At 32.3% G+C, this 14,549-nt stretch overlaps 1 protein-coding gene across 1 annotated transcript in view; it reads right to left on the bottom strand.

The window, feature by feature from the left end:
- Ac3 (Adenylate cyclase 3) overlaps positions 1–3,985 on the bottom strand; it is a 109,355-nt gene extending 105,370 nt beyond the window's left edge. Inside the window, exon 1 of the mRNA XM_069047846.1 lies at positions 3,155–3,985. Coding sequence (XP_068903947.1) covers positions 3,155–3,679 — 525 coding nt within the window. The 5' untranslated portion in view covers positions 3,680–3,985. The remainder of the gene's footprint in view (positions 1–3,154) is intronic.
- Between the last annotated feature and the right edge of the window lie 10,564 nt (positions 3,986–14,549).

Below are 14,549 nucleotides of genomic sequence, written 5' to 3'. Positions count from 1 at the left end.
TAGTCAAATGATTGCTATCCTGCATGACTGACAATGTTATTTTATACTTAAATAAAAAAAGTTTAAAAAAGCAGATGAAAACTTCTAAGCTGACGTTTAGATTGACATTTATCGTACTTTGTATTCCGATTGTTTTTCACGGCACTCTTAAAAATTTTATAATAAGCTGAACCACAAAAAAATGTTTTATTTTTTTTTCAGTTAGCTATGAACCAAATGATAACTTTCAATACATCATTAGATCCAGAAAAAAAAACCTTACCAAACCAAGCCTAAAAAACTACATGTGTCCATTTAAAAAAAAAAGTTGACTATCGTTAGCTATTGAAGAAAACTCCAAAAAAAAACCATTTTATGGCTGTTTTGTAGCGCTTGAAAAACCATATCTTTGATTTTTTTGTTCATTGAAATCGGATAATAAATAACAAAGTTATGGGTTGAGGCGTTTTTCATCAAACAGCCTGTATACTATGGCAGTCATGTTTATAGATCCATGGTTCAAAGTTTACGATGATTTTGTGCGCCTAGGCAAACATCTAGATGTTTCTTGAAAAGCCAGCGGAACAATATAATTATTTTTCTTCAAACGTCCATAAAATATGACATTGCACTGCTGCATTGATAATGCTAAAGTGTCACTTCATTGTCATGGCATCTAACGAGCTGACCAGCGTCCGTGATGTTATTATCTCCGCTGAGGAGCGTCCGTGAAATTATTATCTCCGCTGAGGGCGTCCGTGAAGTTATTATCTCCGCTAATGAGGGGCTGTAAAATAAACTAGCTAATTCATTTGAAATTCCTACCTGGTCTCTTAACATGTCTTAAATAATTTGTTATGAAGGTTTGAAGAAAAAATAGTATTTGTTATTCGGAGCAAAAATGGTTTTATGTGCTTTGGCAGCACATAAAATTTCCATTTTTGCTCCTCATAACATAATATAAATATACCTACTATTAGAATCAGAGTCCACAACGTTTTGTTTGTTTTTCAAGAAACCTCTAGATGTTTGTTTATTAATAATAAAGTCTTTTTGATGAAAGAGACTTAATAAAATGTTAATGATCTTCTAAATTAATCCTTTTCCAGCGACAAACCTAGGTTTTATCTCTCAGAATATGTGAAATCACAAAATATACGGATATGGAATGCAAAAGGTTCCCATTTTTTTCAAGAACCGCCGTTACAACCTCAAAAATTCCTCTCCATTTCAGGGAGATGTTTAATTATGTCCTTTCTTTGAAGAGTCTGTCACGGCTATTGTGTACATAGTATTTTGGAAGAATTCATTAATCAACCTCAACAACCCCTGATGAGTTACATAATGTTTATTTCCAACAGGACGGGACAACATCCCATACAGCTCAAATGGCGTTAAATTACCTAAGGGAATTTTATGAGGGTCGTTTGAAGTTCTCACACAGACAACAGTTTAAATTATAATTTGAAACTTTTACAACTTCTATATTTTTACCTTTACAAATAACTTTTTAACTGGCGGGTGTTTTTTTAATTTTCACTTCAAAGTTGGCGTTGAAAAGTCGATTGTGAACGCACCACTCGTCAGTCTACAGAGTAAAAAGTAAAAACCATTAAAAACACAAACAACGCACAAAGTGAGGTTAGCTTTAAACAGCTGATCCGTGATCTGTAATCCGTGGTGCGTTCACAATCGACTCTTCAACGCCTACTTTGAGGTGAAATTAAAAAAAAACCACGATACACAATAGTGTGAACGAGAATCTTGATTTGTTAAAGAATCACGGTAAGGAAACATGTACGTAGCTCCAACGAAATCAGAAATCTCTCTAATTCAGTTATCCCGTGATGTAGAAAAACAAATATAATTTACAGAAACTTTGCACATTACCGAATCTACATTGTCTCGAATCGTAGGAATAAATTTAAAAAAAAGCTGCAAAAAGTCTGAAAATTAAAAAAATAGTCTTTAGTATGATTGAAAGTTTCATTTCACTCACGAAAGTACCTAGTTTAATAGAACATATTCAAGCATCATACTCGTAAATAAACATGTAAAAAATCCTTCATAATTGAAAAACACTTCGTATTGCGATTAAACTAGATTAGATTTGTAAAAACATTCTGAAGCAAAAATATGTATGTAAACTTGTTAAGGGTTAACTCATAAATAAAAATATAAGAACGTTGTTCCAAGCGTATGGTATTATAATACAAATTTAATAAAGGGCTAGAATTTCAGCAATTTAAATTAGTTGTCAAAAGAGTGAAAATATAAATTCTATTTAAAGAACTTGGCTAAATCCACACCTAGTAAAACCTACGTTTTATTATTACTAATTAAATAGTAACTACAGTTAATTTAGTTAAACACTTAAAAAATTTAAACTGTTTTGTTATAAATTGTTAATATTTTATAATTGTTCACTCTCTTATTTATGTATTCATTTATACATTCTGCAATGTAATTACCTGCGTAGGTAATAACAAGTATAGTAAAAATTTTAGGTTTCCTGCTTTATTGTCGACTGTGAGATCGCGAAGGTTTTATGACGTTTCCCAATTTTTAAAATGAACAAAATATGGAACCTTATAAAGAATACGGTAGAATTTTTTAGCTTTATTGACACTTTATTACTGCACCCGAATTCCCCCCTTTCAATTTATTTTTACATTTACGCTAGCTCTTTATGCATTCCGCTGAGCACACATTTCAAAAAAACTCTCCCAATTTTCATCGCTTCAGTGTCACACAAATATTTGTTACACCATAACAAAGTGCAATTTCAGTCGTCCTCGAGCCGATCAACCGCCACTACTTACACAGAATTAAGAATGTAGTAAAGAGATAATAAACGTGACGATCAATATAAAAATATGTCTAGACGTAAAATTTATAGAGACCGTCTAGTTGTCTAGTCTCGTGTCGGTCGCACAATAGTATCGTAATTACTGAATGGGGCGAGCAAATCAATTTTATAAAATCGACAGTAAAACAAGCCTCCATCCGGTGCAAAAAAGCGGGGGCGGATGAATTGTACAGGACCGTAAAATGGAGTTGCGTGCTACACCTCTGCACGCTGTAAACTCCAACTTCCAAGAAAACTTTATCTGCGGTCTATTTTAGTTAATGAAAAATCGATGGCGAAATTAAAAAATGGGGTTGGTCAGATTACCTGTTCGGCAAAGTGAAGTTGCGATTTGGAGAGGCCGCTCAGCGAAACTATGTAAGAAGTGAAGGTACCAATGCTGAGCAAGACGCAGCAAGGTAGCCTCAACGGTAGGGTCACGTAGATTAGGTAAGTCAAGAGCAAGAACCAGCCCAGACTGTCCCTCGAAGTGACTTCGTTCTTCTTGAGGAACAGACCGGCGAGGATCTGAGTGTTGGCCATGTGGAAGGCTATGTGGGGGACGACGGCCCAAAGGAGCTTGCTCTGGAACCCTTTCTTGCACCAGATCAGCAGAAAGCAGTTGATCACGAGGAAGCTACCCATCACCGCGATTATGACCATATCTTGGTCGCTGGGCACCACCAACATGTATATGTCGAAGAGGATAGCGGTGATAAGAAAGCACTCCAATCCGGCGCGCTTTTGCCTCACGCTGAAGCTCTGGTAGAGCTTTTCCAGCGAGCAGTCGCGAAAAGTGCTAAAAACGTAGCAGAGGTTTCTCATTTTCCCCGAGTACTTTTGTTCATCCATTTTGACACTCGCTTGATCCCCAAATCTCAAAAAAGTCGTATTTACAAAATGTACAAATGTTCAAGTCGTTTGCGTGGCGGTCATCGTGACTAATTACTTTCCGGATGTTTTAATTTTTTCCGGTCGCATCCATCGTGGTGAGAGAGCGAGCGGGGTGTGCATAAGTCGGGAGCCGTGCGGCGGCAAAATTCAGATTTCTTATTATCATGGGAGTAATCAACGTTTCACTGCACGTGAACTTATATGCCACCTAACCTGCTGACGCGTATCGATTTGGCGGTCCAAGCACCGGACCGGTTCCGGTAACCGGAGTAAGCTCACTGTTACCCGGAGTCTTCCTCACCCGGAGCATTTCAATGGCATCGAGCAGTGCAAGAGGGGCGCAAGCGCTTTGTACTGTTGGGATTCATATGAAGTTAATCCTTCTCGGGGGTTGGAGGCGTATCACTCAGACGTATAAATACTCTTCTTTCTGCGTTTTTTCGATTCGTAATTGCGGCTAATCTTGATTTAAAACTTATCATTTAGCGAAATCCAGTTTGTTGGGGGTTGCACGGCCGCATTTTCGCAAGTTTTAGTTGGAAAAGTTTTGCCATTAGAACCATTCAAAAATCGTGCTTTCAAGATTGCAGTCTCAAGTTTAGCGCACATTTAGTTAAACAAACTGATATAACAAGCAAACCAGTACAGATTTTGAAGTTAGTGAAGTTAATTGTTGTAGCTATTTATGAAATTGAAACGAACTGAAATATCCATTGATTAACTTTCTAAAAATAAGAAACAAACAAGACATAAAAAATTATACTGAAAATAAACAACTAGGCAAATAATTCCGATATTAAAAACTAGATGATCCTAATTTGTTTATGCTTATGTTATAAAAATTAAATATATATTTCAAGCATGACTATTACGTTCTTATCAAAATTTTCTAATAAATCTCAGTTTATTCATTTTGTACAATAATTGCGAAACAAATAAAATAGGAGAGAATGGAACTGAATATATTCATGAATCTGGGAGAGAAAATAGACTCACAGCTGTCTGCTTCAACTCTAACGCATTAATCAATGCACATGCAATGTTGATGATTCTGCTGCTGCTGCTGTTCTGCTTTTTCTGTAAACTGCGTTAAAACTAATAATGTAGCAATTTGACCTTTCCGTCCACTCAGTAGAGGTAAAACAATTTTAAAATTTGAATCCCCAAGAGTGAAATAAAATTATAAAAGTCTCAAAAAACGGTGTTGCAATAGCTATTTGTGCAATAAGTTAGGAAATGTAATTTTTTTCCGATTAGACATGCCGTGTACGGAAAAAATGGATTTCATACGTATTGCACAGATGTTTTTTTCTACTGGAGTTGATCTTTTAGTGTTTAAATATTATTTCCGCACTTGTTAGGAAAACTTTTCCTAACTCAAGTTAATATTCAAATACATATATATGTTAGTTTTCCAATGAACTCTAGTAGAAAAAATATGGTCCGACCTTACATTTCCACAACCATGAATGATCAACATTTTTTTCTGTAATTGACAATAATATATGAAAATAATAAACATGCACTGTAAAAAAACAATTGTTCGATTTTTCACAATAAAAGAGAAATGATATTGCAAATACAGATGTGAAAGGGAAATTATGCAAAAACTTGTATCACTTATAATTACACGAGCTTTTTTTTGTCGAAGTAAACTTGACATTTCAATGAGAATTTTGTTGCCTGGCAATTTAACGAAAAAAACTACCTCTGAAAAAATTACGAGTCCGTAGGACGAGTAATTTTTTCTGGCAGTTCCCAGACAACAAAACTCGAATTATAAATGTCAAGTTTACTTCGACCCAAAAAAAAGCTTGAGTCTAATTCGGTAAGACAATTTAATGAATACGTAGGAATAAATTTTTAAAAAAGCTGCAAAAAGTCTGAAAATTAAAAAAATAGTCTTTAGTATGATTGAAAGTTTCATTTCACTCACGAAAAAGTAAGTTAATAGTAAATTATTTCTTCATTTTTACCGTCAATAGGCATTATCATCCATAAAAACGCAATAACAAATTCCAGTTAGAAGCAAGCAATAAGCGTATTTTTTGAACATTTAATATGATTCGTTCCAATGCCGAAGGAGTTTTTCGTTTTTGTTGGGTCACTCTGTATATAATTCACGTGAAATATAATGAACAAATATGTTTAAATGTTAGAAAAAAGAAACAATCCCGCAAAATAACCCTTTCTTGCTAGAACAAAGAGAATTGTTGTAAATAAATAACGAATCTTAGATAATAATCACAATTAAATTAATGTTTGTAGGCGCAATGTAAAATTTTGTGTTTTAAACATGTGATTATGTGATTTTAGTCTGTATTACAAAAAATATACACCATGTGTAAAAAGTTCTCTCCTTCACAACATTGTCTTAAACAAGAATCTTGTTTAGGTATTCAGCATCTATTGTTTTGTTATCATAATGCGAACGTCAAGTAAACTAAATGCTATCGCAAGAACTTTAAAAGCTGTTTATAAGAACTGTTATATTAAAGCTGCTCACAATAGAAAGCAAAACACTAAATTCAGTAAGTGGATACTTACGAAGAAATCTAATATAGTAGTGAGAAACTAAGATGAGTGATAAAATTTAAAGGGGAATAAAAAAATTTAAATAGTGTTTTTCATGTACAGTCATGTTCAAATAAATTTGGGACAACTTTCGTAACGTGACTCTAGATTCATTTGTGTATATGAATCTGGGATAATTTTTATGTGTTTTAAATGTGACTTCGAGCAGTTAAATTATGTAATTTACATTTTATTTATAAAAATATATTTTGGCTAAAATTAACAATTCAATGGTCGTTAGTTCATAAAATAATTATAGTTTATAAATAAAATTGTCCCAGATTTATTTGAACATGACTGTACTTACCAGCGTAATTGATAGATCATGTAAGCTGCATGCAGGGCGGTAGTGAAATATAACAGCACTAGTGGTGTTTGGTTAAACAAACAACAAGTACAAGTAGTAATGACTAATGACCAATACAACGGCAATTTATGTATGAAGCTTGTTTGACACGATGCTAAATTTCGTAGTAAATTTGTTAGAAAATGAGAGAGACCCTCGACAGGACCAATGAACGATCAGGATCATAGTCTGTCTTTGTCAGATCCTGATCGTTCATTGGTCCTCTCTCATTTACTAGTAAATTTTCTCAAAAATTTAGTATCGTGTCAAACAAGCTTAATAATGAACCACATGGTTGTTTTGTAAAATGTGTCAAAATTAGATATTTTTTGCGTTTTTGTAAGTACATTAATTCGATCGTCAAAAAATAAAGTAATACTTACTAAAATTTTCTAGACTCTGTTATGTTACACTTAGCAACTTTGTAGCGTAATATGTATACTATAACATTGCATTTTTCGAAAGTAATTTCTATAATCGATTTTTCGTCTTTCAGATATTATACGCAAAATGCAATAATTCAAATTTTGTTGTCAATTTTGATTGAATAGAAATATTTAGAGGTGAGAGTGGCTTGATAAGCTACAAAAATATGGCGTTATTTGCACAATTTTATTCTGCTTAAGAAGCTGTTTGTAAACTAGATCTGTTTTTCTCGTAATATAGTGTCTGTAATATAATATCTTTGAAGAAAGACCCAAAATATAAAAATATTTACTATACTGTTTTCTCCTTAATGTGAAATGAAACGTTTAGTAGAAAACAAACGAATGAAAGTTAAGACAGAAAGTGTTCATAGCTTCAAACTTGCGATATAACAAACATTTTAAAAATTTTCCATTGCATCCAAAATTCAAATATTTTGCCATATCTCCGTCTATACATCGTTCACTTAAACAATACAGGGTGTTTTCGAAATTGAAGCGTTTCTTGTAACACGAGGTACTATGCATTATTCTTAAGAATTTTAGCCTAATTCTTCTTAGTAAAATGTTTGTATTAACGGATGATTGTATATTTTTATTGTTTTCTAAAATTTTGAGTCCGGTCCTGTCTATTTCTCCGTTATACTAGATTAATAACTGACGTGGCCCAGGATGGTGTCTTTCTGGAAATCGCTCTGCGTACTCTCTGGACGCCGCAGCTGCATTCTGATAACGTGATAGCATTGCCCATACATTAGTAACATATCTGTGAGTTCATTATTTTCGTAATGATAAAGCCTTTTCGACTAATTACATGACAACTCTGACAGTATTTTTGATTAACGACCATGCTCATTTGATTTTTTTTGTCAATTCTAATTTCTAACAAATCAGAGCAAATTTGAGCAGGACCGGTTCCAAAAATTTCAAAAAAATGAACTTATTGTATCTTCATTGCCGTACACATATTACTAAGGTGATTTTGGCTAAAACTCTTTAGAACAACGCATACTATCACATGTTAAAAGGAACGCCTCAACTTCGAAAACACCCTGTATAGTAATCACTTGCAAATCACCTAGTTCTTGCATGATCACTTGCTGAACAGGCTCCCCTACTTGTTGTGAATCTTCTAACAATTAAAAACAGGGTATTCTGAAGTGCACAATTAATAAAAATTTGGATATAACTTTGACTTTGACGTTGATTAAATGATTTTGAAGGACTTCACAATCATTTTTATTAATCATGAAACTTTTTCGTAGTAGCTTCTCAGTTCGCGATAATTTCATTATACATATCTATTAACTATCAAATAATGTACTGCACCACAGTGGCACCGCATTGCTCTCTGTCTAATTATCGTTGTGTCTCTGTTTAGTTTTATCCAAATCGAGCAAGCATGCGAAAATCACGTGACCATATTATTATATAGCTTAAATGAACGAAGTATAATAAACTGTCGAGTGTGTAGAATTTTGCACATAAAAATAATTGAAATTAAATTTCATTTACAAAAGAAGAGATATTTTTTATAAAATGTTTGGCTTAAAAAGCAATTTTTCACAAGATGTTCTTAAATTATTGTCATTATTTTAGGTACCACCCACGCAGTTTTTAGCCATCCAATTTGTAAAATTTTAAACAAGACGACCAGTATTTCGAGTTACTTAACAAATTTGACAGACAGTATCGATTTACACATAACTATTTATTTCTGAATAGAATGGCATAAATGTCTCATAACTTTGACACTTCTTAATTATTCATTACATTTGGGTTGGTTTATTGATTCAGAATTTCTTACAGTAAAAAGCAAGCTGTTATTACCAAGATCGTTATTTCACAGTTTCTCATTTATTCCTGTCTCTTTCCGTAGAACAGAATACAGCGGTATTAATTTTGTCGGTAGATCGTTTCTCTTCTTACGCCTTCTAATACCTTTCTCGTAATTTCCAATTACCATTGCAACGATGTTCTTCGAACGTACATAACTTGTGTTTATTTAATTAAAAATTTGAATACTAAATAGGAAAATCCTTCCATTATAAAGAAATACTCGCACCGAGATTTAATTCAATTTCAGGACAAAAGTCCAATGAACCGTAACAAATTGTACGTGCTTCCTGTGAAATTAAACCATTAATGAAAAACTGCTGAAAGCCTTCTTGTAGCTGATTAACTTTCTTGAATTAATCAAAGAGCAACCGTACAGAAAGAAGACGAGAATTAAGGATAAAGGGAATTCCGTTGTACCTGTCAGACCTGATTATTATTTTCCAGATAAGGTTGTAGGATAGCTTTTGGTATAACGAATAACTGACACACTATACGTTTCCTGGGGATACTGTGTGGTAAAAGGTCTGCGGTAGGGCAGTATGGCTTTTCACAGAGGGATGGTATTGATTTCTGTGTGCCACTGGTCGGACGTGCCCCCTGATTATCGCCTTTTGAGGTGAGATCCCAACTATCGAAGATTATCCATTCTACCTTAATTTATCACCATGTTTATTTTGTACATTCAACGTAGAGAAATATTGCTTTTTCGGCTCAACCTAAACCGATTAATTTTGATGCCGTAATAAAAAAAAAGTAGATTATTCGCGATCCTATTTACTTTTTGCCATATTTTCTTTTTTTCTTCGTCTTGACCAAGCTTAATGTAACATCAAATGATACATAAATATTAAAGAGCAAACTGTGAACCAATCGATTCTACATGAATCAGAAAATTTGACAACTTGACTTACACGTCACAGAAGTATTTAAAAAAATATACAGGGTGTATCTAAAACGCGTGTGTTAATCTTGACACGCAGCAGAGCTTGTTAAATGAAACGATTTTCTATTTAAATTTTTTTACGAAAAAGCGATAGGTACAATTAGCCAAAATCTAAAGCCGCCTACGGGTAAGGACGAAAGTGTTTTGTTGTAATGGAATTGGGGCCTTATCAAAAAAGTAACATTTTTGTAGAAAAAGTTTAATAATTCTCATATTTGCAAAAAAAAAATTGAAACAAAAAACGACTCGTTTGGTAAAAACTGGGGGCAAAAAATCTTGGAAAATGTTTGCGAATTTTGCAAAATATTATAGAGTTTCATAAATTATTGAGTTCTTCCACTGGTTAAAATTAACACACGTATTTCAGATACACCCTGTATACACTGAATCATCTGGTTTAGTTTATTTAAAAAAGTAATTTAAACAAAAATTGCATTGCTACATAATGACTAATTAGTACGAAAAATATTAAGAAAAAAGTTTTCTTCTTATTCTTCAACAGTTTCAAATTGTATGTGTGATGTTCATAATCTTCTTGAAATTTTTTTTTTAATATGATATGGTGATATGGTGGTAATTACATTACCAAGTGAAAATAATGTTCTTAAGAAAATTCAAATAAATGTCACAATTGACAAGTTACTTTAACGTAATAGGTATTTATGCAACATGTGTATAAAACACTACTTTTTTCACAAGTGGAAAGTTTACACGCATGAATGTTGGGAGTGTTGCAATTCCACGTGTAGAAAAAGAGATTTACTTTGTAATGGAATTTTATTCTGTTAATTATTAGCAAATTCGACAAATTTTAATAAATAGTTAATTATCTGTCAAGCACTGCTGTTAGTTGTGAAGGGTAATGTAATGTGTAATACCTTAATTAAATAATGATTAAATAATGAGTTCGCATGAGCGTAACGAGACTTCAAACGATACGATAATGAAATAACAATAGGTGAAAATTTTACTGATTTAGGAAACGTTACGAGATTTAATTTAGAAGGTACGATTAATACAAAACTAATTAAGTAGACGGCAATTCGTTTAAATTCATTTACTCAGCAATTAAACGCGCACATTAGACCCTTTTGAAACTGTGATATCTCATAAGTGTGCAATCGTGCAATTTACAAGGTTCTCATCTTAAATAATAAAAATATAAATTTAATTTAATTGACAAAACTTATTAATTTTCTTTGGGAAAACCGGTTTAAGAGTCGGGAAGAATTCAAACATAGGAAATTATGAAATATGGCTTTGAAGTAACGAGCGTTCAAAATTTACGGACAAGCAGACCTTGATTGTCTCTCTCTTACAAAAGTAGATCGTTTTTCCACACATACACAACCCCACTTTGATCATCATTTTATTTAAAATTGTGTCATTAGATAATTTAAAGTGAAAACCGAGAAAACTTTTGTTGTTTGATTCCAAAAAAAATATTATACAGTGTATTTCACGAGTAATAATGAGGCCGACAGAATTGCAACTGCAATACATTTGCAAAGTTAACGTGGATATTTGTTTTTTGATTTAAAAAACATAAAAAACACTCGTAGTTAGCTGTGCAGTTTCGCAAATTTTGATGTAAACGTCATTCGCTTGGTTAAATGAAATTGTAAAAAAACGAGACTTTGGAAAAATGTTTATTGTCTGCATAAACGCACAACGGCAGAATCATTTTTATCACATTCACCATAAATCAGGATCATGTTTTCTCATCGTTCGAATACATTTTAATCGTCGTATTTTAACTTTGTCGTCAATGTAAGTTGTGACAAATAAAATTATTGGAAACAAAGTCATCATAGATCCATAATTTCATTTTTAAATAGTACGATATTTAAAATAGCCACGTTAACTTTGGAAATGTATTGTGGGTTGCATTTCCGCCAGGTTTATTATCACTTGTGAAGAAAAAGTTAAATGAAATCAAAATAAGTCAACAGAATTTGTCGACAGAGAAGCTAAACGTATGATAAAAATGATAGTTAAATTTCATTTTTATATATATAAACAGAAGTAAATATTAACTTTTACAAAAGCAAATAAGTATGTGTGATGGAAGCAAAAACAGAATGAGCTGCAAAACGCTGAATTAACGGCTCTCATTCGACTTCATTCATTTTATATCACTTCTTCTATTCGTTTAATTTTACCTATTAAGATATTTACACTATTATTTAAGTAGGTAGGTATATCACGATGTGCAATTATTATTAAATTAAATAAAAATGTAACACTGAAGTCTCAGTCGTGTCTTATCGAATCAGCATCACAGAACAAACTTGTAAAGTGACAATTCAATAATGTGCGTCTTATTTCTTTGATGGTTAAATAAAATTCGTACGGTGTCTACCCTGCATGTACATACTTCGTACAGGAGTTAGATAACTCAATCTTTGTTCTTTGCGATCCAGAAATATAAATAAAGTAGAACTGGTGAAAAACGAGACGAGATCTAAATATATCAATAAAAAATTTATAGCACAGCCCAAAAAAAAAAATTGTTTGCAAGATGAAATTTATCCGGGTTCGATCAGTTTCATCTCAGAACAAATTTATTTGTAATTTTGGGTGGTGTTTATAGACCTTTTTATTAGCAGCCCTTAAAAAAGTAATACTAACTTTCACTGAAAACAATCCTTTATCACTTTTATTTCTGAAGAAAATTTTATGTCCGATAGGTAGGATGAAACAAGTTCTCAAGTCAATCTGAAAGCTTCATAATCATTTCCATTCGATATGTTTTATGCATTTCTTTGAAACGCGTTGTTCCTCTTTCGACTCAAGTCGTCTATTGCTGTTGAGTGGTGCTCTGATGAAACGTGATATTGCAATATTATTGCACTTAACTGACTCAATATTAAATGCAATAGCTTCATGCTGTACGTGAAATTTGTGTTCTACTGTTTTGCGCTTTATCATTTCAGTTTATTGACTGTGATTACAACAACGCAATTCTCTTGTGTTATGAGATTTATACCTCTCATTTTTTCTACTCCTATTAAATAATGCATTCAGTATATGCCTTGGAAATATCAATTGCACCGATAATTATTTTGAAATAAAATGGAAAATTAATAATTTTTAAACAACATTTTATTAACGAAATCTTACTAGGAGAATACTTATTTATTTTGTTGCAATAATATTCAGAAAAATCAATGCCTGAAAGTAAGGTTAGGAAGTTGCTTGTTGACGATTCATTTAAAGCATGTGTAGAGTCGTGGTTCAAACTACAACAAAATGCTTACCAAGAATCTAACGTTAAAAAATAATTAAGGGCCAGTTTACAGAAACGAAATTAAGTTAATCGTAATCAAATGCGAGATTAACTGAACACGTAACTATATTGACCCAATCGAAGTTTCCGATTCATGGGTTAACCGCGCATAAAAATTTCATTCAAGTTAAAGATTTAATTCTCTTTCTATAAACTGGGCCCAGGAAAAACAAATTTGTAACAACTAAAATTAATTGTATTCAAGTGTTCGAATGATGTAAATATAGATTCCACAATTGAGCATATCAGTCGAAGCACACGGTTTCATTCTCAATCTCAAGGTTGACTCTGTTACAAATTTTCTTGATCACACATTATATGCGTAAACGTTAAGTAATAATAGTTATTATTACAAGTTACAAGTTATATTTTGATAGAACAATTTTAACTGACATATACAGAGTGTCCCCAAAAAAAAAGACGAGTCCATAGCTCCCTTATTTATCGGAGGATTTTAATTATCTATACACCAAATTAAATGGTTGCTAATAGGCTATAAAATAGCCTAATAAATTCAAGTATAGCCCTATGGGCTTCAAGGGTAAACTGTAAAAATATTTTTTTCAAATAGGATTACATACCTTTTATTAGTAATTCTGATAGAGATTTTAATTCTGAAAACAAGTATAACTTCACATTAAAAAAAATAATACTAACTTTTGAAACAAATGACGAGCATCAAGCGAAAAGCTATCAAAATGCTCTGCGTTACAGTGTAATAACCAAATTAAGGTAGCTGGAACAACAAATGACAAATAATAACATGTGGGATTGCGCAGATATGCCGCCAATGTTTAGCGCAAAATGGAACATAGACGATAGTAGCGTTTTTTACATTTTTTTTTTTTTAATTTTTGGTATTTAAGTGTATATTTGTGATACATTCTTTTTTTCAGAATATAAATCTCTATCAGAATTAGTACAAAAAAATATGTATTCCCATTAAAAAAAAAATATTTTGACAGTTTACCCTGGAAGCCCATAGGGCTATACTTGAATTTATTAGGCTATTTTGTAGCCTATTAACAACCATTTAATTTGGTGTACAGATAATTAAAATCTTCCGATGAATAACGGAGTTATGGACTCGTCTTCTTTTTTGGGGACACCTGTATATTAAGCATAACAGACCAGACATTATAATTTTAAATAAACAACAAAAGCAAGCATATCTTTTAGATATAGCTCTTCCAAATTCACATAATATAACACAGACATATAACACAAAAATTAATAAATATTTAGAGCTGCTATGAGAAATCTTTGGTGTTTAGAAAAAATTTCGATTTTACCACTTGTAATTTCAGCAACGGGAATAGTACCGCAATCTCTTTTTAAAAATTTAAAAATTCTGGATTTAGATAACACATTGGTAGTTGAAATTCAAAAAGGTATATTATTATACTCATGTC

This window comes from Tenebrio molitor, chromosome 5 (assembly GCF_963966145.1).
Source record: "Tenebrio molitor chromosome 5, icTenMoli1.1, whole genome shotgun sequence".
NCBI lineage: Eukaryota > Metazoa > Arthropoda > Insecta > Coleoptera > Tenebrionidae > Tenebrio > Tenebrio molitor.
The sequence above is the reverse complement of the archived record's forward strand: the minus strand, read 5'-3'. Positions and strand labels throughout refer to the sequence as shown.